At 38.3% G+C, this 25,800-nt stretch overlaps 1 protein-coding gene across 2 annotated transcripts in view; it reads right to left on the reverse strand.

Annotated features, from left to right (window-relative positions):
* The window catches only part of HOOK3 (hook microtubule tethering protein 3), a 96,773-nt gene that overhangs the window by 17,226 nt on the left and 53,747 nt on the right, over positions 1-25,800 (reverse strand). For both annotated transcript variants that reach the window (XM_084758639.1, XM_084758640.1), the window contains exons 11-19: positions 25,111-25,312; positions 22,330-22,440; positions 21,597-21,684; positions 16,532-16,601; positions 14,727-14,867; positions 10,825-10,912; positions 6,252-6,286; positions 2,396-2,478; positions 712-812 (exon numbers count right to left, since the gene is read on the reverse strand). In XM_084758639.1, the coding sequence (XP_084614765.1) occupies positions 712-812; positions 2,396-2,478; positions 6,252-6,286; positions 10,825-10,912; positions 14,727-14,867; positions 16,532-16,601; positions 21,597-21,684; positions 22,330-22,440; positions 25,111-25,312 (919 nt within the window). The remainder of the gene's footprint in view (positions 1-711; positions 813-2,395; positions 2,479-6,251; positions 6,287-10,824; positions 10,913-14,726; positions 14,868-16,531; positions 16,602-21,596; positions 21,685-22,329; positions 22,441-25,110; positions 25,313-25,800) is intronic.

Below are 25,800 nucleotides of genomic sequence, written 5' to 3' on the forward strand. Positions count from 1 at the left end.
CTGAGCCATCTCTCTAACTCTTTAAAAAATATTTTTTTAAAGATTTATTTATTTATTACATATACAGTGTTCTGCCTGCATACCAGAAGAGGGCACCAGATCTCATCATAGATAGTTATGAGCCACCATGTAGTTGCTGGGAATTGAATTCAGGACTTCTGGAAGAACAGACAATGCTCTTAACCACTGAGCCATCTCTCCAGCCCTAAAATCTTTTAAAATCAATCTGTAATTTAATGGGCTTTTTTTTATCATTGCATTTTCATACATTTATGTCATTCATTATACTTTATTCTTGGGCAAGTGAGATGGCTAAGTGTGTAAAAGTGCTTGCTGCCAAGTACGAGGACCTGAGTGCCACCTCTGAAACCTACATGCTACAAAGAGAGAAGTGACTCTTGCACCTTTTTCCTGTCTGTTCATACATATATGTCACTAAGCTTTGTTCTTTTTCTTTCATGTGTTCTAACTCTAATTACTGGCTATAGTGGTGGCTGTCACTTATTTTTTATGTAAGGTACATTTTCTTCTTGATCATTAATTTGTGGAGTGACCTATTTTGATCACTAATTCTTACTTGGGATCTTTATATACTTAAGACTTCTTCAATTGTTTTCTGTGGAAGAACAAAGTATTAATGGATACTATACTTTTAAGCTGGAGGAAAACGTTGCTGGAAAGTACAGCGAGATAGCTGTAGTTCATACTCACACTTTTGGCTTTCTCTAAGTATTTTTTATAGCGTTCTTCCATTTGCTTCATTTCTTCTTCTTTTTTCCGTAAAGCTTCTTGCAATTCTTCAATTCTTAAGGCTGCCAATAAAAGATGACTGTTAAAAAATTAAATCTTAACACTAAAATTTAAATTATTTATTAGTAAGTAATAAATAATAGTTCTACCAAGAAGAGACTTGATACCCTATGAGCATATCCAGGGGGAGGAAGTCCCCCTCAGGAACTGTCGTAGGGGAGGGGAGTAAGGGGAAAATGGGAGGGAGGGAAGAATGGGAGGAGACAAGGGATGGGATAACCATTGAGATGTAACAAGAACAAATTAATAAAATAATATATATCTTGGAAAAAAAATTATAAAGTGAATTTGTTCCCATTGTTATGGTGTTTGAAGCCACTTGTTTTTAATAAATCGGTTATCAGGTATGAAAAAAAAATAGTTCTGAGATTATGTGGTCTATTACATATGTATAATTTTCTCTCTTAAAATAATTCATATTTTTTTTACCAAAAGTTTCTCTAATAAGTAAGCAAAGACATCAGTACTAAACTATGTAAATTAAAAAGTATCTGTTGATGGATGAATGAATAAACAATATATTCATACAATATGATCTGTTAAAGTCTAAGTTCTGATACATGTCACAGTATGCTAATGTTAAGTGGAAAAAAGATATTATGCTTAATGAAATAAGCTAGGCAGGAAAGTACAAATATGATTCTACTTGTATGAGTTTCCTAGATCATTAAGCTCAGAGACAGAGGTAAAGTAGTAGATAACAAAGGATTAGCAGAAGGAGGAATATTCCAGTTGAGAGCTGGGTGGTGGTGAGGTTACACAACGTGTTCAAATCTACTTGCTGTATTCTTAAAATGGTTTCTTGTTGCTGTGTATATTTTGCTGTATCTTAAAATTAAAGTCTGCCACTTCACTTCCACAAAAACAAAGTTAAGCTAACTGCAGCTATAGATCCAAGAGAAGTGTACATCTAGTGCTAACTTATGCACATTACACTGAAAGTATTCAGCTTCATATAATATCCATTACAACCACAGTTAAAGAAGAACTCATAAAAATTAGTACTTTAAGAAATAAGGCACATTCTTTGAAAATTATTTGTGTGTGTGTGTGTGTGTGTGTGTGTGTGTGTGTGTGTGTGTGTACTTGAGTGTAAGGGCCCACAGGACTGGAGGCATCAGGTCCTCAGAAGCTGAAGTGATGTCCTGACATGTTGGGAACCAAACTTAAGTCACCTGAAAGAGCAGTGAGAGCTCTTAGCTGCTGAGCCATCTTTCTAAAACCTGAAAAATTTTTGTTTAAAAAGTTACTTTTTATTTTTATATATTTTTACTTATGCACACATGTATGTGCCTGTGTGAGTAGAAGTCAAATGTGTGTGGGTGCCATGGAGGCCAGAAAAGGGTGCTGGATTCTTTGGGGTCTGAGTCACAGAGATTGGGAGCCACCCAATATAGGTTCTGGAAATCAAACTCTTTTGGAATTGCAGCTAGTGCTCTTAACTATTAAATAATCTTCCACAGCCCCTTAAAGAAAATTCCTAATTGCTAGAATAGCTAAAAGGCCTATTTAAAAGAAACAAGTTATGTAAATTCATTATCTCTAGAACAGTGTATGGCTAATGGTACTGTTAGGACAAACTCACAGCTGTTGTTAAATCTTGGTTCAAGATCTTCAATAATGGCTCTCTTTTTCTGTAATTCATTGTTGGCTTCATGCAGCTTCTCTCTGTAACAAAATATGCGACTATATCATCACTCCTGGTTCTGCATCCACTTCTCTTTCCTGTGCTGGCGATCCTCGTACATGCTACACAGACTCTCCACCTCTGAGCGCATGCTTAGCCCTTGTTTCTGCATCCTCTTTTCATTTCAAACTAAGAATTTATTATAATTAGAATATACTTACATTGCACACAAGTATTACAAAAAAAAGAATAAAGCTTTTTTTTTTTAAAAAGGAAAATCTCACTTCTTTTGGTTTGAAACAAAAATTTCTTTTACACAAAACATTTATGAGGATCTTCATAATTGGAAGAATAAGGATACTATGAAAATTAAATTTTGAACTCTGAAAAGCTTGTCTGTGCAAAATCTTGTCACCAAAGGTAAATAGCTAAAAACAAAGATAAACAGAAAGAGCATTATAGAACATAGAGATAGATACACACAGCACGAACAGACCTCACAAAACAATGCAGAACAAAGGAAGTCAGGAATTATGATACTGTTCATGGCAACTACACCTTCAAGACTAGTAGAAAGTGATGAAGACTGAGCTGTGGCCAATACAGAGATGTAGTCAATCAACTGGGAGGAAGAAGTGTGAATTCTGTTGAATGTTGACCTAGATTATCTATATATAAAGGTAAATTTTCACCAACCAATATGTTTAGGAACTTAGGATATATACATTACTATATAAAAGTTATATTCCACTATAAAAATAAACAGAACACCTTTCTCTCCTGTGAGTTGAATCACAATGTGATGTATAATTCATCCTCTCATGAACTGTGTTTCTCTATGTAATGTGCGTTTAGACTTATGGCTAAAAAACAAAACAAAAACAAAAACCTAATAACAACTGAGCATTTTGTTATGCCCGTTTCTAAATTTTTTCAAAGCATAATACTATAATAAATTCCTCCTGCCTTTTTTAGAGACAGTGTCTTACTGTGTAACTCTGGCTGACCTGGAACTCACTCTGTAGGTCAAACAAGTCATGAACTCAGGAGACCCACCTACCTCTGCCTCCCTCCCAAGTGCTGGGAATAAAGGCATCCATTGCCACACCTCGATCCTTTTCTTTTTAAATAAATTATTTTTGAAGGTGTAATAATCTAATATATATATTTGTATGCACACATATCTAATGTATATAATATATAACACATCTAACATATGCACATGTGTGCATATATAAGAAAATATTCTATATACACATATAGAGACTAAAATAACTAAGCACAATTAACAGTCAAAAGGTTAAAAACCATAAAACATCCTAAAACTTTAGACATTGCACATCTACCCTTGTCCTAGGGGTAATCAATGTCCAAAATCTTAAGTGCCCTCCCAATTTTAAAAAACTAATTTGATGTTTAAAAATGGTGTGTAGTAAAGGTCTAAATCTGTATGCAACTACTGAGAGGTCTTGTGGTGAGCTGAACTGTCTTCCAGAAGGTAAGTTCTAATCTCTAATACTATGATTGTGACACCATTTAGAAACCGGATCTTTGTAGATATACAGGAGATTTTACTGGGCCAGGGGACACTCTGAACCCAATTACTGTTGTCCTTGTAGGAAGGCCCATGTTCTTCCTTAACTGTGGTTTTCCTCCACATAGTTCCAGTTGCTATGACAACTGGAGTCAAACCATTAAATGGGAAACCCCAGAAAGAAGTAAGCTTAAGTTACATGATGTACTGAATTGTGTGATAAACTTCCATGCGGTCCTGTTGCGTTCTGCCTGACATGTGAAGTATCCCTTTGTCTGCAGAGCCATACTGTGTAAGTTGTCCACCACTGGTCATTAGTAACCATGCAGGTTATTATTATTGTATTACTAAGCTATAATCAGAGGTCTTTATCTATAAAAACAAAACAAGTTCAGAACCATCACTGACTATCGGATGCATTCACTGAGCATCTTGGCAGAGATCTGGAGGATGAAGGAAGCACTGTACAGAAGGAATGTCCAGCGAGAGCAGAGGCTACCAATGGAGCCACGGCCGGCCGCTTGCCACCCCATGTAGGAGACATTCTGGGCAGACTGTTCCTTGTCTGCTAAGAAGCCAATCTGTGGACAACTGGACTTCAAATTTATTGGCTCTGTAACTATGAAAAAAATAATTTTTTTGTTCTCTTGGCCACTTTATTTTGTGCTTTTTTGTTTTTCAATGGGCACAAGAAACTAATACAAGCTCCATCTTCACTTAAAGATCCTATCTATGGAAGATTCTTATCTGTGAATATCTGGAAACAGAACAATGGCTAAAGAGTAGATTTCTGACCCAAAGTATTCAGTTTTTGTCAGTGAGGAATGGAAAATACAAAAGTACAAGATTTGGTCCTACGTTCTCATTCTGTGCAATCTTACGAAGGTTGGAAAGTAGTTCTAGGACACTAAGCATCTGTCCATTATACAAAGCCCTACTTAAGTTGACCATAATTCAAAGGCTTACTTGAAAACATGCTACAGACAAGCACTTTCCTTTGAAAACATTTACCTGTTGATATATTTAACACATTTCATACACCTAAGTCTCAGGGAATGTGGAGGAATAGGGGAGTCAAAAGATTATAAGAGCCAGAGGAGCAGGACATCAGCTTCAATAACAGTGTCTTCTAAAAAACTAGAGCGGTGTAGGGAAAAGGTATTAGAGGAAGGTGTGTAGGTTGGTGACGATGATCAAAGTATGTTGTATGAAATTCTTAAAGAACTAATACAACTATATTTCAAAAAAATTTACTTAAGGGAGTTGGAGAGATGGCTCAGTGGATAAGAGCACTGTCTACTCTTCCAGAGGTCCCGAGTTTGATTCCAAGCAACCACATGGTGGTTCACAACCATCTATACTGAAATCTGACCCCCTTTTCTGGTATACAGGTATATATGCAGATAGAACACTCATACATAAATAAATAAAATCTTTAATAAAAAAAGTTTACTGAAGAATGAATCTATGATTACAAACTGTAGCCGGTTAGGGCCAGGCAGAAGAGTACCTGTTCCCATATGTGACGTTATACAGCAGCCCGGTCCTAACTACTAGTTTTAATACTGTTTACAGCTGCTTTTAGAGCTGAGTGGCTGCAACACAGGCAAGGACTTAGAGCCTAAAATAATTATTCTCTGTGCTGTCACAGAAAAGGCTGAGTTTTGTTTTGCTTTGTTTTGTTTTTCTGAGACAGGGTTTCTCTGTGTATTCTTCGCTGTCCTAGACTCGCTTTGTAGACCAGGCTGGCTCAAACTCACAGAGATATGCCTGCCTCTGCCTCCTGAGTGCTGGGATTATAGGTGCGCCCCATTGTGCCCGGCTACAAGGCTGAGGTTTTTGATTCAGCATCTCATACAAATACTATAACGATGATATAAAGTCATAAAGTTTTAACTGAGAACACAGCACTAAAATCTTTTGTTTTGGAGCTTTTTTAAGAAGGCGTCTCATCGACTGGAGAGATGGCTCAGCCATTAAAGGCTAGGCTCACAACCAAAAATATAAGAAGGCATCTCACATTGTTGCCTAAGTTGGCCTGAAACCAGGAGCAGGTCTCCTGCCTCAGTCTCTTGATTGCAGGTGTGACTCACCATGCCCAGCTCACAACCACTGAACTGATGCGTGGGATTGGAGTAGAAACGGTCCTGTAGACACTACAAACAGGTAGTACTTTCCTGGATCTTCAGTGGCCACTTATGCCACTGCCTACATCCTCTACCCACAACACAAAGTACTTTTGTTCTTAATGTGAAGAGTCTCAACAATTTCTCTACTTACAGATGTTCTTCAAGCTTCTTTTTTAGAAGAATTGACTAAAAATGGAAAATAAAAAAAATTAGCTCATTATTTAACATTTTAACTAACAAATTGTCTTGTAAAAATTAAAGAGTATATAGTAAATTACTTGGAGTAAGCTGTCAATAATTTCTTTGGTCAAAGACCTCTAAACCCAACGTTGCTCAATTTGCTCGTCTTCAATAAAGGAAGGGAGCACCAAGAAGTGAGAACAGTCAGTAAGAAATACAAAGAAACTAGATAAATTCTCAATTTATACATAGGGAAATAAATTTAAAAGCTACTTGGGTCTCTATATGAGACTCAAATATTTCTGGACTCACAATCCAAATAGTATCCTAACAGTAACAGATTTTTCCTACACTGCTTTCTTCGTATTATAATAAAGTCTCAGATTCGTTGTCACATTTTAATTGATAACAAGTAATGTAATTGATGGCATGGAAAATAGAAATGGTAAAATGTTAAGATGCTGAGAATGGAGTTTTGACTGGTTATTTTCTTTAAAGGTCTCCTGAAAAGCAGTGTTAAAACTTACCTAAAAATAAGTAATAATGACGTTTAACAAAAGACCTCCAAGTTTCACAGTTTAACCCTTAGAAGGGTAGATAATAACGAAATTTTGAATTATGTGACAAATGACCAGTTAATGTAGGCTTATAAAACAAACTTGTCAGTTGCTGAATAATAGCAACAAAAAGCAGGCCACCCCTCCACTTTGTCGCTGCCCTGCTGAAGGATCCTCATCACGTGTACTCACTCATGCCCGCCTACTTCTTGCCAGTCAGGAATGGCCCGGGACTCACCATGTATGAGCCCAGCTTGGCCTTGAACTCACAGCCCTCCTCCTAAATGTAGGAGCTGCTGGGATTTCAGGTGTGCATCACCATGCTTCATTTTATTCAAGTCAGTTGTAACACAGCTCTGGAAAATTTCAAATTCTTATCTTTCCCAGGATGGTCACTGTAATTAGACCAACATCTTCTGCCACTATTTTCCCCAAAACTACAGAAAGATAATATCCTTACTAGCTTTTAATAATTATTTAAAATTATTATTTTTCGGGGGCTGGAGAGATGGCTCAGCGGTTAAGAGCACTGACTGCTCTTCCAGAGGTCATGAGTTCAATTCCCAGCACCCACATGGTGGCTCACAACCATCTATAATGTGATCTGATGCCCTCCTCTAGCCTGCAGATGTACATGTAGGCAGAGCTCTGTATACATAATAATAAATAAATAAATCTTTAAAAAAGTATTATTTTTCCTCTCTGTGGTAAGAGGATAAAATAGAAATATTAAAAATTCTTGACGTTATGTTTTGATTAGACCCTAACAAATTATTTTGGATTCTTATAATTTATTTAGTAAACTAACTAAAAACAAGGCTATTGTGCTAGACATCATATTAAAGTTTGTTATATACATTATATAAATTTCACAACAGTAATATTAACCCCACTGTACAACTGAGGAAGCTAAGCAGAAGCACATTTAGTAATTTACGCAGCACACTGAAAACTAAAGTCCGGTGTGGCAGAGAACCGGAAACCTATGCATAGCCTCCCTCTCCATGCACTCTATGTTGCAGCATCTTTCAAAATTGAACACTGTAACTATTAAAATGTGTAGCTGGAAAAGACTAGATTATAAAAAGAAGCTGTGTTAAAATAAATTATATAAATGGACTAACTATAAGGGGCAGAGCAGGGGTGAGGCAGAGGGAGAGTATTTCTCTATTAAGATTTTGACATACTTTGAGAATTTTCATCGTAACAAGCATACATGTATAAAGTAAGTAACAATAGCAGATTCATTTTCATGAGTCCTACTCTAAAATTCCAGCATCGCTGACTACAATATCAGAGAAGGCATATGGGAATGAATAGGAAGCCATACTTACAATAGCCTTGAGCAGAAACCATGCGAAGAGACAGAGAGGACACATTAGTATGAAGCAAACACAGCGGCCAAGAGAAGGAACGATTTAGTAATTCATGAACAGAAGTAACAGATATGCATTTTTTTCAGAATTGTACATTTTTCTTTCTTCTATGGTCTCCTCATCCTGTCTTGTTCTCTGAAGTTTTACACACTGTGGCTAGCTCAAATTATCCATGTGACTGGATATAACAATGCATGTCTGCTTCCATGCTAAAAACAAATGACATAAAAATAATAATAAAAATGTGCGGATCATCATGCTCTGGCTTAAGGTTATAAGAGAAGACTGTCTTGATAACAGAAATGACAGCAATTATGTGCTCTTCAGAGGGGAGGAATCCGGTCTAGAGGTTGCTCTATGCATCACACTCCTGAGATGTGGCACTATAGAGGTTATTGAGGAGAAGAACATCAAAAATCTGATGGGGTAAAAGAACTACATACCCAGAACTAAACTATTTCTCTGAGGAATCTGGAGTCTCCAAAAGAGAAAGTTTCCACCTGAATCTTGTCTGCAGAGAATGAGGCAGGAAATCTTGCTTAGGTTAGAGCTAGACATTGCATTAGACAGGCAGTTAAAAGGTGACGAGTTTATGCAAATATTCAGTGGGGCTAGCGTCTTAGGGCTAGCGTCTTACCTCTGAAGTAGCCCCCAAAGCAAGGGCCCACGTGTTCAGTTAGATTTCTCACAGTGATAACTAACCTGGCTGTGCCAAGTCACTTTGAAGAACTACTCCCTAATGTTTTAATTTAAGCATTTCTGCACTGCTACATTTAGTTACTTGGATCACTAACCATGCTTACCTACTGTGCTCCCTCTCTTTTCCCCCTTCTACCAAAACAAATCCACAAAAGTCACCTCAAAGTACTCAAGATCCAAACAAATTTTACATTTTGGCCAAAGGGATTTAGGATGTCAAATGAATTAAGAAACGCTACAGCCTATGGCTCACCTGTAAGACACTGCTAATTAAACTTTATTATTTTGGTACATTAATTTCACCTCTTTGAGATTAACCATTTACATATGCCTTTGCTTTGTTTTGTTTTTTTAAATCATGATATTGGGCTATGGGTAAACACTTGATTTGAATCCCAGAACCACCAAAAAAATAAATAAATAAATAAATAAAAATAAAAATTTTTTTCCTAAAAGGCAAAAAAGAAAAAGAACAACAACAACAAAAAGGCTTGGCATTTTATACTAGTTACATGTTAATACAGGCTAAAAACAATGTTGAAAATGACAGTAGTTGTAAATTGATGTGAGAAACTAAAACAATTATCAGCTCATTAAGAAATAAACTAAATTATAAATCAGATGGGTATACTGGCAATCTAAAGGAGATGCTTGTGGAAAGAAACTTAAAAAACTCAGTTTGAGACCTCAAGAGCGTTTATATTTAATACTCCTAGACTTTACAAGTACTTAACCTACTTTGTTTTCAGATGTTCTATGTAAATAAGGCTGGAGGAGAGTCCTCCAACTGACTGCATCAACGGAAGCAATCCACGAAGTTTCAACTCAAATGTCTGAGACGATAGCAAACTGCACTGGCAGCAGAAAATAAGACTAATTTATTAACTTTTAACTTCTCTCTTCACACAGTTCCTAAGTATTTTTATGCTTTAGTTTTGTTGTGTATGCTTTATTCAATATAAAGGATTTGCCAATTATAACATGTGCACTGCTGCCAGAGCCTGTCTAGTAGGTGCTCCTAAGCACTGTGAGAGGTGGTTAGTGCATGACATGATGGAAGTCATTATCTAAGCTCAGCACAGGGACCATATTCCAGCGAGAATGTGCCAACGCAGAAGAGAGCTATGACAGAGATGCAGAGTGCTAAAAGAATATAAAAAGATCAGGGTGGATTCAGAAACTTGGAGATAATAGGTATTAGAGATGGCATTATTTTCTTAAATATCAATTTTATGTTAATTTTGGGGGGGGCATGCCTTTACATTTTTTGTTTGTTTTGGCCTAAAAGGGAAAACTTTTTAACTTCACTATGAATTGAACACATTTAAGATATAGAGCTTCAATTTAGTATCTTGGCTGATAAATACAAGTGGACTTTCAGTTTCTAACAGAGTCAATTAAAACAGGGCTTCTGAATAAGTAATGCCAGAGAAAAGGAAAATAGTATTTGTTTCCTATAACCAGTATATCACTAAATATGGGATATCATCAAACAAAAACTGCAGGTGGGCCTGAGAGATGATGGTTCAATGGTAAAGGCATTTGTCACCAATTCTAACTACCTGGGGCCCACAAGAAGAAGGAACAGGTTTTCCTCTGACCTCTACAGGCGAGCTGTGGAGTACATATGTACACACATGTGCGCCTCCACAAGTTACACACATACTTTTTTTTTTTTTTGTTTGTTTGAGACAGGGTTTCTCTGTATAACCTTGGCTGTCCTGGACTCCCTTTGTAGACCTGGCTGGCCTTGAACTCACAGCGATCCACCTGCCTCTGCCTCCTGAGTGCTGGGATTAAAGGCATGAGCCACCACGCCCAGCCACACATACTTTTTTTAAAAGTATCAAAATTACAGTTTTTTTCAGTTTTGTGAAACTTTTGAAGCATGGTTGATACATATCAAACTTACATCTTCTGCTTTTGAGCCTTGATCCTGCAAAGATTTTTGCAGTTCTTCTACTTGTGACTGTACTTCTAGAAGTCTTTGATTCACAAGCCTGCAAAGCAAATACATATTAATTCTCCACTCTTCCCCTTGGGTGGTCACAGTGACCTCACCCAAAGCATCACTGGCAGACTGTGTGCTCAGGTACAGTAACAGGAGAGGCACAGTATTACAGCATAAGGAAATATTACTTGACATAGTATTTTTTTGTGCTATTTAAAATTTCACACCTGGGCTGGAGATGTAGCTTAGCTAGTGAGTACTTGCCTAGCATGTATGAAACCCTCGGTTCCGTCCCCAGTATTGTATAAAGTAGGCACAGTGGCGTAAGCCTGTGACCCTCCACACTTGGGAGTGGAGGCAAGAAGAGCAGAAGCTTAAGGTCACCCTGAGGCACACAGTAAGTTTGAGGCCAGCCTGTATACACTATGCGCTTGTGTCAAAAAACAAAACAAACCCAACAGCCTTACTTTTGCTTTCCTCTCTTCTTCCTGCTTTTTAAAATCCATAATGTCACTGTAGACGTTGGGATCTGGAAGACCTGGACTTTCATTTTTAAGTCTGCTAACTGAAAAATGCTAATTATTCTTTGGCTTCATCTTTCTCAGTTTTAAGATGGAGATAATATTAATACTGTAAGGGTTACACAAGGCAATTTTATGACATTATAGTATACTGTCTGGCAGATTAACATATTTAATTATTTACTACATAATACTTTGGAGTTATAGATAACTTTGCTAGGAAAGGAAGAAAATGAATTATCTCTGTAGGTGACAAGAAAAATCCTAGATTCTAACAAAAAAATTTAAAACTGATAAAAATATTTCAGCTGGGCAGCAGGATAAAAAAATATACAAATATGGCAGCTTTTCTTTTTAAGGCGGGGTCTCACTACACAGTCCTGGCTGTCCTGGAACTCGCCATGTAGACTAGGCTGGCTTGAACCCTGAGAAATACACCTGCATCTGCCTCCAGAGTGCTGGGGTTAAATCAGTGAGGCATCGAGCCCTGCCAGCAGTAGTCACTCTCTACACCAGGAAGAACTCAGAACAGCAATTTCATCAACAGCTGTCATACACCCCTGTCTCACACTGTAAACCCAGGCATCTACCTGTTGTTGGTGGAGAGGTTATAGGAGAACCTTCAGCTGCCATTTTCTAAACTAATTAATTTCTAACTGTACTCCTACAGGTAAGGGAACCCTCTCACACCTTATCTAAGAAGCTTTATTTTTTTCAGTAGATGGAGACCATTACAGTGGTCCACAACTGATCAGAGTACAGAGGACAAGTGGCCATGGGGTTCCCAACTCCAGTTGATTCATCTGCAATGCAACCACTATACCTAAGGTTCAGGTTAGAGAGGTGATTGAAAGATCCAGGAGACTAGGATGGTGATATAGGTCTTCTAGATACCATTTCCAGGTACACTGACCCTCTACACACTGTACCGTGAAATTCCAACAATGTGATTGCCTAGCAAAACCTGCACAGTACCACCAACTGACATGCCATTGTGGGTGAGGGAAATCTCATAAGGCCTCACCTCTAAAGGAAGAGTGACATGCAATCAATGCTGCTGAGAGAGGGAAATTTAGTTTTCTTCTGAGAGGTTCCTCCCTCCCCCCCTTTGGGATTGGCTATCCAGTCCCATGTGGGCAGCCCTAAAGGTCTGTACATAAGAGCAATACTGAATGAACTCACGTATGAACATATGAAGCAACAGTAATTACAGAAGAGGTCTTGAATTTGAGAGGGGGACACTGTAAGCAATGGAGATGGAAAAGGGAGGGTGGTAGGAAATGATGCAAACACAGTAAAAGTGTATGAAATTCACACACACAAAAAGGAAAAAAACCTCAAGGTTTGGAGAGAAGGCTCAGTAGGTAAGAGTACTGGTACTTTTCCAGAGGACCTGAGTTCAGTTCATCAATTCACAGGGCGGTGCACAACCATCTGTAACTCCAGTCTTGGGATCTGATGCCCTCTCTAGCCTCTGTGGGAAATGCATGCATGTGTACACACACGTACACACACACACACACACACACACACACACACACACACACACTCTAAAAATGTCTTTAAAAATTTGCTTTAAAAAAAGTGCCTGCTCTGTGTTGTTAGGTGCTCATGTACATGCTCCCCAAACATCATGTTTACCCATGGTCTTTTTTTTTTTCTTTCAGTTTTTCAAGACAAGGTTTTTCTGTGTAACCTTGTCTGCCCTGGACTCGCTTTGTAGACCAGGCTGGCCTTGAACTCACAGAGATCCGCCTGCCTCTGCCTCTGCCTCCTCAGTGCTGGGATTACAGTCGTGCACCACAGTGCCCGGCTACCCATGTTCTTATAATCACTGAGGCATTTCTATCCCTTTATAATGCTCCTACTCTGCCCCAGTAGCTTTAGAACTTAATGTTACAAGTAAGGATAGGTAAAACCACCCCAGCAGTCTGACTCTCCCTAGGGAAACGCCACATCAATGATATAGGCTTGAAGAGCAAAACAGACAAACTTAATAAAAATGTCAGTTAAAAAAAAAAAAAGCAGTTTGGCACAGCAGCAAGAAAAGGGAAAACAATAAGAAAGCTGGATGTATGCTAGGCATGCCAGGCATAGTGGCACACGCTTTTAACCCCAGCATACCCAGGGAGCTAGAGACAGGTGAATTGTTTTGAGTTCGAGGCCACTCTAGTCTACAAAGTGATTCCAGGAAATCCAAGGCTACACAGAGAAACCCTGTCTCAAAACCCAAAAAAGAAAAAAAATCTGGATGTGGTGGAGCACACCTTTAATCCCAGTACTCTGGAGGTAGAGGCAGGATCTCTGAGTTTGAGGCCAGCCTGGTCTACAGAGAGAATTCTGGGACAGCCAAGACAAGAAAGAAAGAAAGAAAGAAAGAAAGAAAAGAAAAGAGAAAAAAGAGTGATTTTCCAAAAGGAACAGGAAGGAAAGTCATAACAAAGTATAAAGTAACCCATCAGAAGAAGCTGGCAATTTTACAGTAACTGACTGTGAAAAACTGTGCAATATTAAGTCATAGAAAACTTACAAGCAGAAAAACACTTTTTGTTAATCTAATATATTATGTATTTTCACAATAACTCCTTTTAAGGCTAAGACAAATAATATATGAGGAAAAAATACTTGTCAGTTCAACTCCTCACCAGCTGTTCTTTCAAACATTAGCCTGTGATGAGAGCTCATCAACTATCAACTGCAATTGCTGGGAAAAGGTGTGATCATATCAGATATTTTTTAATCTTCTCCATTTTTTTTTCTTTTAGCCAGGAATGGTGGCACAGGCCTTTAATCCTAGCAGAGGCAGGCTGATCTCTAAGTTCCAGGCCAGCCAGGGCTATATACTAAGACCCCATGTCAAACAAACATTAAATAGTCTTAAAAAAATAGTTGAACAAAGATGACACCAATGGACATTCCAGAATGGATGGGAGAAGCCCACGTGCCTGAACCTCACACAAAGAACTATGAGCAGCTAAGTAAGGCCAGGAGCAGGCGAGGTGGCCCTTTAGGGGAGAGCACACCAACTGGTTGTACAGTGATAAAAGTGTAGCCCTGAAAGCATGCACACAAGTCACACTAACAGACTGAGCAGGTTACATCCAGGAATCTATATGTATAAAGACACACATATACATGCACTAACATTAATAAAAGAAGAGGCCATGAATTTGAAGGAGAGGATTTGGAGAAAGAAAAATAAGAAATGTAATTATATTAACTTAAAAAAGAAATATACTAGGATATAATCATTTTTCAAATAAATGGCAAGCTTTTCTTTAAAGATAACAAAATCACGGCACAGAGAGAGGCTGTGGCGGCCGCTCCACCTGTGCACTGTACCTGTTCTCTGTCTCCAGCTCATTCTTGCGTAGGTTTGCATCATCCAGAAGGCTCTGCAGTAAGGCGATTTTCTCATTGTCTGAACCCTCTTGATTGATTTTTAACATCTTATTCTCATGCTGAAGACGAATAAGTTTCTCCCTGAATAAGAAAAATAAAAGCCAATTATCTGGTTCACTAAGACACCATATGAATCATGGTCCAAGTATGATATAGTTGGAGTATCAGTTCACAGGGTACAAATGAAAAACTAAGTGCTTGCAACAAATCCGGTGCCTTATAAACGCAAAAGATACCACCTTTAGGTGCTACACTTCTTCTAGTATGTACAATCTTAAGAAATAGTCTTATGATCATGACAAATGACAAAATTTCAAATCCTATTTCCCTTCTTTAAATATTTAAACTATGAACAGATGACTCTGTAATTGCATAGTGCAAAATGACTGTTGCTAAAACACAATATTCTAATTCTGTGTATTTATACATAAATACAAATACTTGTTTTTCAAAATAAAAGGATCAAAGAGTATATGTTGTATTGGTACTTGCTAGTTACCTAAAATTCCACACTTTTTTAATATTATATCTCAAAAATTTAAATGACACAGTACTAAAATATATAAATCAGCTATTACTTGTTTAGATAATACATTTTGAGCTTTTAATTTTTTTTTTTTTTGAGAGACAGAGTTCTTTGTTCAGCCCTGGCTGTGGAGCACACACACACACACACTCTGCAGCATTTAAGTGTCTACTTAATGCTGCATTATACTCCTGCATTTGGTACTTATTAAAAAACTGGTATTTCCCCCTTTATGTGCCTGCTTCTCATTATGTGCAGGTGCCCCTGGAGGTCACAAGAGGGCATCAGATCCCTTGGAACTGGAGTTATAGGCAGCTGCGAGCTGTAGTGAAAGTGCTGGGAACTAACCCTGTCCTTTGCAAGAGCAACCAGTGCTTTTAAACCACTGAGCCATCTCTCCAGCCCTAGGTAGTACTTTTTAAAAGCCAAGAAATAATAGTAAGTTATTTGATTAGTTTAGTGAGCGTTTGAATATTTATTTCAAGTTTTGGGGCTTATAAAACTTTCATACATGCACAATTCCATTCATTTCTCTACAAGATGCCCCTAAATACCAAGGCCAATGCTCATCCTAAAAGGGGGCAAATAACAAGTATGCTGGTCTATATCCAGGAGTGCTGTAATTCAAGGGCAGCCTGAGTGACACAGCCTGCCTTGTTTCAAAACAACACATGCAGGATCACTCACACACACCAAGTGATGAGATGATAAAGGCAGGGGCAACTAGGTCCAAACGGTAAAGGCAATGTTAGGGTTAGTCGTTACTTTCTGTACACGCTGCTCCCTCTCCTCTCATTTTTCATTCATGTACGTATACTAGGAAGTGTACTGAAGGACATGAGCTCTCTGAGATGCTACGTCTAGATAAACAGGAGAAGAATATGGAGGGAAGGTTTCTTTGCCTACAACACTGCACCTTATCAGACCGTTCCATGTGGTTAGTGGACAAATCTTAGTAATTATGTATTAGGCTGATAGCTAAGTACAACCTTCCTCTCGGGTCTTTTCATGCTGTGTGCTGAGGCTCCAAGAACGGGATATGTGAGTTTTCTTCTCTAATGTGAAAGACTTTCTTACTCAAGTGAAAATGATTAGTTCTCTGTCCAATTTTAAAAAGCTTCTAACATGCCTAAAACATAGAGATTTAATGCTGAACTCAGGCTGAAATGTTCTCTGCAAGGCTACTATGTGGAGTGACTGCCACAGTCACCCTCCTTACCTGATTTCAGGGGTGACAATCTCTGCTGCGAGGCTGTCTGAAGATTCCTGGCTTCCCAGAGGCATTAACCCTATAGACACACACAGAGGTAGACAAGGTTAAGGAAGTCCAACTGCCTATTTTACTTAAGAGATGCCGTTTCTGCAGACAAGCACTACTATGAGTATGAATTTTAACAGGTGAAGAAAGCACTGGTTCTTTTTTTGGGGGGGGGGAGGGTTTGTTGTTTTATAGTATTGGTACCTGAAATGGGCTCAATGGATACTAGGCAAAAATCACCAATCTTCTCAAGTAAAAGACCAAGTTACAGTAGCCTTACAAAATTAATTTATCATTCAAACAATTTTTAAGGGTATAAGTACATACCACTAAGTACATTTCAGTGTTGTTTGATCACTACCATTATCTGTTTTCAATCATTTAAGAACCCAATCAGAAATGCCATAACTGTTAGGCACTCTTCCTGCCCGTTTCTACTTTCCATCTGCCTCAGTGAGTTGCCTGTCTAGACATGGAAGCAGAATGCTGCATTGTTCTTTTTCACTTTGATGATTTGTCCACCTCACAGCACTTCTGTACCATTTTCTTCCTCTTACCGCTACATAATATTCCATGGTGTGCATCTACTGTATTTAATCTGTTGATGGGATGTGCATTATTTCTCCTCAGTAGTGACTGTGAATAATGCTATTTGTATATTATAGTATATATATAAAATCATGATGTATGTGCACAATTATCTGGTTGTACCCACTTTTAGTTCTTTTAGTAATGTACTAGGAGTGCAACTGATGAATCACATGCTAATTTCATATTTTAAAAACTTCAAAAAGCTATCAAATTTATTTCCATAGACTTTGTCCCATCTTACCAGTAATGCATGGTGGTCCCAACCAATTCTAACCAGCAATTATTTTCCTTTGTTTGGGGTCATGGTGGTAGTGAGAAGAGCATTACCTTCACTAATTAGTTTGTGGTAATTCATTGAATTGTCTTTTTTTAGTGACTGATGATATCACTATTTCATGTGTTTATTATTTCATGTGTTTACCTTCTTTGGAGATACATAGTTCCTTCTATTCAAATCCTTTGCTCATGTATGGAGTGGGTTTTATTATTTATTATTGCTCAATTTTACAAATTCTTCCGATAGTCTGGGTATTATCCATGTGTCTGTCACAAGTTCATGTATATGTGTGTGATCATATGCAGAAGACAAAACTGCAGATGGTTGTGAGCTGCCCCATTGTTGATGGGAACCGAACCCAGGTCTGGAAGAGCAGGCAGTGCTCTTAGCCATCGAGCCATGTCTCCAGCATGCCACTTCACATTTGGAGGCAGGCTTTCTCACTGAGCGGGCGAGCCAGGTCAGGTAGTCATACTTCCATAGCAAGCACTTTAGCCACCGAGCCATCTCCCCAGGTCCTGGATATTTACTCAAATATTTCATAAATACTTTCTTCATTTTGGAGACTACCTCTACTCAGCTGACAGTGGGTTTTGGTGCACTGAAGTTTTCAATATTAATAAAGTCCTATTTATTCGCTTTTTATTTTGTTGCCCGTCTTTTGGCACCAATTACAGGGGATCACTGTCAAATTCAATGTCATCAGAATGTTCCTCTACAAGATGAGCTCTTATATTTAGGTCTTTGGGGGCAGTTTCATTCTTCTGTATTTGAATAAAAAATATGCAATCCATTTTTTCCTTGCTCTCCCCTCCCCTTTTCCTAACTGGTCTGGCTAGAAATTCTAATAATATTCTCAAGAAAAGTGGTGATAGCAGATGCTTTTGTTTTCTTTCCTCCTGGTCTTGGAAAAACCTTTAGTCTTTCACCACTGAGGTTTGGCAAATGTTTCTTTACCATGTTGAGGAAACATTCTTTCACTTCTGGCATACTGAGTTTTTAAAATTATGAGCAGGTGTTGAACTGTTTTAAATGCCTTTTATGTACAAACAGAAATGATATTATTTTCCCTTCATTTGTGGCTGACACTGAGCTCTATGCCTATCCCAGAAGCAGGTCTATAGTAAAGTACTGCTAAACAGGAACGATGTGCACCTTTCCTCCCCTAGTTCAGTACACTACTGCAAGTCTTACCCAGTGCGGCAAGACTCAGAACAGAAATAAATGGGATACACATAAAAAGGGAACAAGTCTAAGCATCTTTATTTGCAGATGATATTATTCTTAAAAACAGACCTTATGAGGGTGTGTTAGCACATGCCTTTAACCCCAGTACTTGGGAGGCAGAGACTGGTGGATTTCTGTGAGTTGAAGGCCAGCCTGGTTTACAAATCAAGTCTAGAATGGTCAGAACTATTACACAGATAAACCCTGTCTCAACCCCTTCTATCCCACCCTGACAAAACAAAAATCCCCCCAAACAAAACAAAACAAAACAAAAACCCACAACAACAACCCCCATCACAAAAACCACAGTCTCCCCCACAAAACTCACAGACTTTTAGCATAGTGGAAAAATACATGATTAACACACAAAAGGAGCAGCCTTCTCATGCATCAGTAATACACACACCGAACGGGGTGGGGATCAGGGAAACAACAAGCTCATTCTTATTAGCCTCAAAATAAGAAAAAAAACAAAAACAAACAAACAAACAAACCCAGACTAAACATAACCAAGGAAATGAGAAACTTCTATAATGAAAACTCTGAAACACTAAAGAAATATATTGAACAATAAACTTGAATATGGACAATAAAATATACAAGCTTGAATAAGAAATCTCTATAGTTGTTAGGTTGTAAGGCCTATAGTTGACAGATAGAACCTTAGCTTCTGTATAAGAAAGGAAACAGCTAACTGAGCAGAGATGTCAACAGGAGAAAATCTTTGCCAGCTATATATCTGCAAACATATATAGCTGGCAAAGATTATCATTTGGAATATGTAAAGAATATAAAAAGACTAACCTTCAAAAAATAGACAACCTAATTTTTAAAAATCGACTGAAGAACTGAACAGAGAATTCTCAAAACCAGAAACAACAACAAAACAAAACAAAAAAACCACCCAACCGACCAACCAAACAAAACGACCAGCAAATATTTTTAAAAGGGTTTGGCATGATAAGTCACTGAAAATGCAAATTACAATTACTTTGAGATTCTATCTCAATGTAGTCAAACTGGTTGTCAATAAGAAAATAAATGAAAATAAATGCTAGTGAGGACATGGGGAAGGGAAATCTTATTCATTGATGGTGTATACTGGTACAGCTACTATGGAAATCAGTGTGGAGGCTCCTCAAAAAACTAAAAACAGAAGTACTGTATGATCTAGCTTTATCACTCTGGGGCAGATTCTCAAAGGATGCTATTTCCTACCACAAAGATGTGTGTACACCCATGTTTACATCTGCTCTGTTGACAACAGCATAGAAATGAAATAATCAGATACTTATCAACTGATGGACAGTGAAAACATGGTACATATACACAATGGGATTTGAATCAGCCATAAAGAAAACAGATGATTTAAGGGAGCGAGGGCAATGAGCACATTCCTGTGTGTGTGTGTGTGTGTGTGTGTGTGTGTGTGTGTCCTTAAGTAGCAGTTATTTAAAATACATTTTGAGAGAGCACTTAGGCTGTGCACAGTAAGGTCTGGAAACAGGTCAAGAGGACAGAGAGTGGTACCACAGTAGTTGATATGCACATGAGGTAAGTAGGGAGGTGAGGTCAGAGGGAGGGGACGGATAGAGACAACTGAGGAGAAGTTAGATTAAATGAAGCATATAAAGAAGTTCCTAACAGGGCTGGAGGGATGGCTCAGAGGTTAAGAGCACTGACTGCTCTTCCAGAGGTCCTGAGTTCAATTCCCAGCAACCACATTGTAGCTCACAACCATCTAAAATATGATCTGGTCCCCTCTTCTGGCATGCAGATGTAAACGCAGACAGAGCACTGTATATATAGTAATAAATAAATAAATCTTAAAAAAAAAAAAAGGCCAGGCATGGTGGTATATGCCTTTAATCCCAGCACTTGGGAGGCAGAGGCTGGCGGATCGATATGAGCTCAAGGCGAGCTTGGTCTACAAAGTGAGTCCAGGACAGCCAAAGCTACACAGAGAAACCCTGTCTCGAAAAACTGAAAAGAAAAATAGTTCCTAATGGGAACAAAGAGAGGAAAACCTAGGCTAGTCATGGGAAACTTTGCAGGTTCGGGTGTGAACTTGTTCTGGCCATTTTTAGTATCCTACAGTGATGATTAAAGGGTGGAGGGAAAATTTTGAGCTAAGCATTAAATCCTTCAGGTGAGACAGACGCTATATATGTATTTTTTCCTTAAATTTTTTTCTTTTATGAGTCTGTAAATCTTTTAAAAGTGATTTATTTTTATTTTGTGTGTATGAGTGTTTTGCTTTCATGTATGTAAAGTACACCCTGTGTTTGTAGTGCTGGAGAGGCCAGAAGACGACTGAGGATTCCCTGGAACTGGAGCTGAGACAGCAGTGAGCCGCCATGTGGTACTGGGAATTGAAACAAGGTCCTCTGAGGAACAGCCAGTGCTCTAAGCCAAGAGGCTCTGCAGCTCCAGATAGAGGTTTCTTTTCCTTTCTTTTCCTTCCTTCCTTTTTTCTTTTGGTTTTCTGAGACAGGGCTTCACTGTGCCCTGGACTCACTTTGTAGACCAGGCTGACCTTGAACTCACAGAGATCCACATGCCTCCCTGAGTGGTGGGATTAAAGGTGTGCACCACCTCGCCTAGCTGACGTAAGTTTCTTAATCACTTATAATACACCCTACTTTTTGCAGAAATTGCTGACTTGCAAAGTTTGATATACTTTAAAAGAAGCCGTGAGAGATTTTTTGGAATAAAAGTGTCCAGGTTCACAGATGATTCTGAATTGGAAAACTCAAGAGGATACAAAATTGCCACAGCCTGTTAAAATCTTGGTTAACAGGTAAAAAACTTAATTCAGTTTCTTTTGTGTGGCCAATTTTTCACTTTCGTTTGCTGTTACAATCATCTTGAAGTGAAGCCAACATGTCCACGGATACCAGAACTGGACTGCGTGGCTACAGAGAGCTTTACCTTGAGTGGTGAGCTGCCCCTCCTGAGCCTGCACGCAGCGAAGCTCCTCAATGGTCTCCTTCAGAGAATCTCTCTCTGTTCTCAACCTCTGAAGGAACATAAAACCAAGGTCAGCTCTACACACTTACTAAGCAGGGTTAGGGTTAGGGTTAAGCAGTAGTCTAAGCCTAATCCAGGAAGAAGATAAACGACAGTGAACATGGGCTTGTTCTTAGTTTTAATCTTTTATGGAGAGATCATGGGAGGAGAAACAGATGAAAACGATTGTCTTTTTCCAGTATCTCATTGCAAGGCGACATGCTACTCGTGCTTAAGCATGAGACACACAGCCACCCGGTCTGTCTTTAACTAGTTTCTTAACATTCTTTTCTCTAAACAAAGATTCAGGATGAGGACTAACGACTCCTAAGCTGTGAAAAGCAAAAATATGATTAGCAATGTGCAGCAGTGTCCTCCATGCTGACCCTCAGAAAATACAAGTGCTGCACACACAGGAAGTCAGGAGTAAAGAGATGTAACAGAAAGACTAATGATAAAAAATAATGTAAAGAAAGGGGAGCTGAAGTAAAACTATTCCTTGTTCTTTTATTTCTGAGAAAAAGAGGAAAAACGTGACTTAAAAGTAGAACAGTCAATTAAAAGTAAACAGAAGGAATTAATGCTGCCAAAATGAATTAGATTCTAGACTTAATTTTAGCATTTCTGAAAAACACAATGCCTATTACATACTCACATCCTTTTCTTTCTGAAGACCATCAACTTTTTCTTTTAGCCGCTTATATTCAAAATCTAATTTATCTGCTTTCTTTGATTCTTCAGATAATCTATTTTGCAGCTCTACAACCTGGTACAAAATATAAAAATGATATAAAAATCTCAATTTTTAAACTTGAAACATTAGAAATGATCATCACGGTGGCGGATGTGGCTTAATGGTAACATATGTGCTTAATGTGCACAAAGCCCTGAGTAATGCCAGCATGGCCCCTTCAAACTAAGCAAAACAAATTCCAAACATCATTCTCTTTTATAGATTTATGAAAACCCTATTCCCATCATACTTAAATAAATGTATATAATCCATCAGTCTAGGAGAAGGGAGAAAACTAGGAATTAAAATCTGCCTAGGTAAGACAGGTTCCTAAGCCAGAGTCATCTAGAATAATGACAGCAATTACCAATTTATAGGGGTTTTTTATTTCTAGAAAAAAGAATGGGATGGATAGAAACTGGAAGGAAAGATAGGAAGAAATGCTAGAGAGGTTATAACTACATAGTCAGTCTTGCAAGAAGCTAAACCCACAGTGAGGAGTTCATGCAGAAGCCATGCATACGAGAGGCGCTAACTGCCAGTAAGAGGAACCTAGAGCTTTGTCTTTAAGGGGAATTGAGTGGTTATCAAACAGTCCTGACTGAAAAAGAAGAGTAAGGAGAAAAAAACCACCAGTCTGGGTATGGTGACACACGCTCTTATTCCCAGCATTCAAGAGGCAACGAGCATCAGGCAGATCTCCATAAGTTCCAGACATGCCAGGGCTACATAAAAAAAAACTCTGTCTCAGGAGGAAGGGAGAAAGCTCTATTAGCAGGCAAGATGAAATGAGTGGGTTTAAACGGAAGTACTTTGGAAATGTGTAATGCTGGCAGGTTGATATACAGACTTGTATTTTAATTTCCACTTGTTTCTGTTTGGGGAATGCAAACACAGGCAAAGGTAGTAGTTCTTCTTGCTAATGCTGGAAAACATGGCTTGAGGAAACAGATATACTGACTGGAGAAAAAAAATGCAATTCAGGACCTTCACGATTCCCAAATAAACTAAGAATGAGCAAGACTGAAATTATGTAGACAATGAAACAAAGCTGCAACTAATAAGAATCAGAAAGCAATATTACCAATAATTACAGTTTTATAAAATCACAAAGGATGTCAGATTGAAATTGTCAAATATAAAACATATACTAGAATAACTACTTTCAAAAAAACCCCAAAAAACAAAAACAAAAACAAAACAAAAAGAGTGCATGCCTGTGATCCCAGCACTGTCTAGCAGGGGCAGAAGGACTGCACACTTAAGTAGAGGCTGTGCTCCAGGCACCTCTAGATCCTGGCATCCTTCCTTAGCACAGAGGAAGAAGAGCAAGTATACATTTTACAAATGTAAAACTATGATCCGAGCAAACACAGAGAACTTGCACAAAGAAAAATGTCATAAAAAGAATATTAAGAATCTGATATATGGCGGGGCGGGGTGGGTGGAGGGTGCTGGAGGGCTGCCTCAGTGGTTAAAAGCATAGCTGCTCTTCCAGAGAACTGGAGTTCAACTCCCAGCACCTACATGGCAGCTCACAACTACTAGTTTCAGGGATTCTGACACACCCCTACAAAGACATACCTCAGGCAAAACACCAATGCACATAAAAAAATAATTATTTAAAAAAAGAATCTGATCATGAATAGGCACAGAGAATTCGTGGGTTTTTTAAAAAGTAATTATTTATTCACTTTAAATCCTGGTCATAGCTCCTTAGAGAGAATTCGTGTTTTCTGCAGTTTCACTGTATTTCTAGATATAAATTTTCTTTTAATTTTAAGCCAGATATGCTTTATTGGTTCTAAAGTGTTCAGTAAATTTTCCTTCAAATAATATTCATCATTTCATTCTACTTTCTCCTTTGAACATATAATTGCCCACTTCATATTGCATGTTTTAAGAACAAGTATAATTTTTAGTGACATGCTTTGTGTAATTTTAATCAATATTCAAGTTCATTATTTCATGAATAAGTTTGATGTGTAACTGGAACTTTTATAATAAAGTACTGAGAAGAGAATATATCCACCAAAGAATCTTAACAGGCAGCCATGATGTGTAGAATAATGGCATTTGCTGAAGAGCCTGACGATCAGACTTCAATACCCAGAACCCACATGGTGAAAGAGAGCGGATTCCTGCAGGCTGTCTATGACCTCCATATGCATGTTGAGACACAGCTATGCCCCCTGAAACCAAATAAATAAAATGTAATGGAAATAATATAGAAACAGTTGAGACTCGCGTGGTGGGTGGATAAGAATGTCCTCCACAGACTTACATATTTGAATGTTTAGTCACCGAGAAGTGGGACTTTTGAAAGGATTAGAAGGATTAAGAGGTGTGGAGTTGTAGGAGGAAGTGTGTCACTGGCGGTGGCTTTGACATTTCAGAAGCTCAAGCCAGGCCCTCTCTTCCTGTCGCCTGCAGCTCAGATGCAGAACTCTCAGCTACTTCCCAGCACCATGTCTGCCTATGCTCCACCATGCTTCATGGGCGAAGCCTCTGAAACTGCAAGCAATCCCCCAATTAAGTGTTTTTATTCACAGTGACTAAGAGAAATCACAAAACCAAAACTTGGTAGAGCATTTGCCTGCTTTAGCTGAACAGCCTAGAAGTGATGGGTAGTTTTAAAGGGCTGTGTACTGTGGCACAGCTGTTGTGAGGCAGCACAGGGAAGAATCCTGCTTGTACCCTTACCTGTCTCTTGTACGTCTCAAGCTGACCTCGGGCTGCATTAGCCTTTCTTAACTCCTCCTCCAGACTGACAGTGTTCTGCATGTACATAGTATTCTTCTCTTCCAAGAGTTTAACCTGCCGCCTCAAGTCCCCAAGGTCTTCCAGCTTCTTTTTATAAGATTCCACTTGACCTTCTAGTTTAGATACTTTATCAGAAGAATGTCTAAAATGAGATGGGAAATTAGTCAGAAACACACTCACAGCTGTAAAGCTGTTTCAGACAATGTTAAAATAGGACACAATACCAGGACTTAACATGTATTAAATTATAAAACCTAAAGTGAACCTAGGTTTTGTCAGATTAAGAAAAAATTATAACCTAAATTCCAGAAAAATATGTCATTAAGAATGTCAAAAACTAAGAGAAGTAAACAGGAGCGTGGACAACTAGCAAAATGACATAGTGGACGTTCCAATGATTTGGCAACAACTGTGTTATTATGAAATCCAGTAAAGGTTTCAGGAGAGAAGGGGAGGTAGGGAGAAGCAGATTTTAGAGTGTTGAGGAGAATATAAATGTTAACTTCTGAAATCTTAAAAAAATTGAAGTGTGTGTGTGTGTGTGTGTGTGTGTGTGTAAGAGTCAACAGAAATAAATACTTGATACAACACAGTCCTTGTGTAGGCAAGAATGTTTGGGAATATTAGGAG

Source organism: Acomys minous (assembly GCF_964271855.1).
Source record: "Acomys minous genome assembly, chromosome: 15".
NCBI classification, from domain to species: domain Eukaryota; kingdom Metazoa; phylum Chordata; class Mammalia; order Rodentia; family Muridae; genus Acomys; species Acomys minous.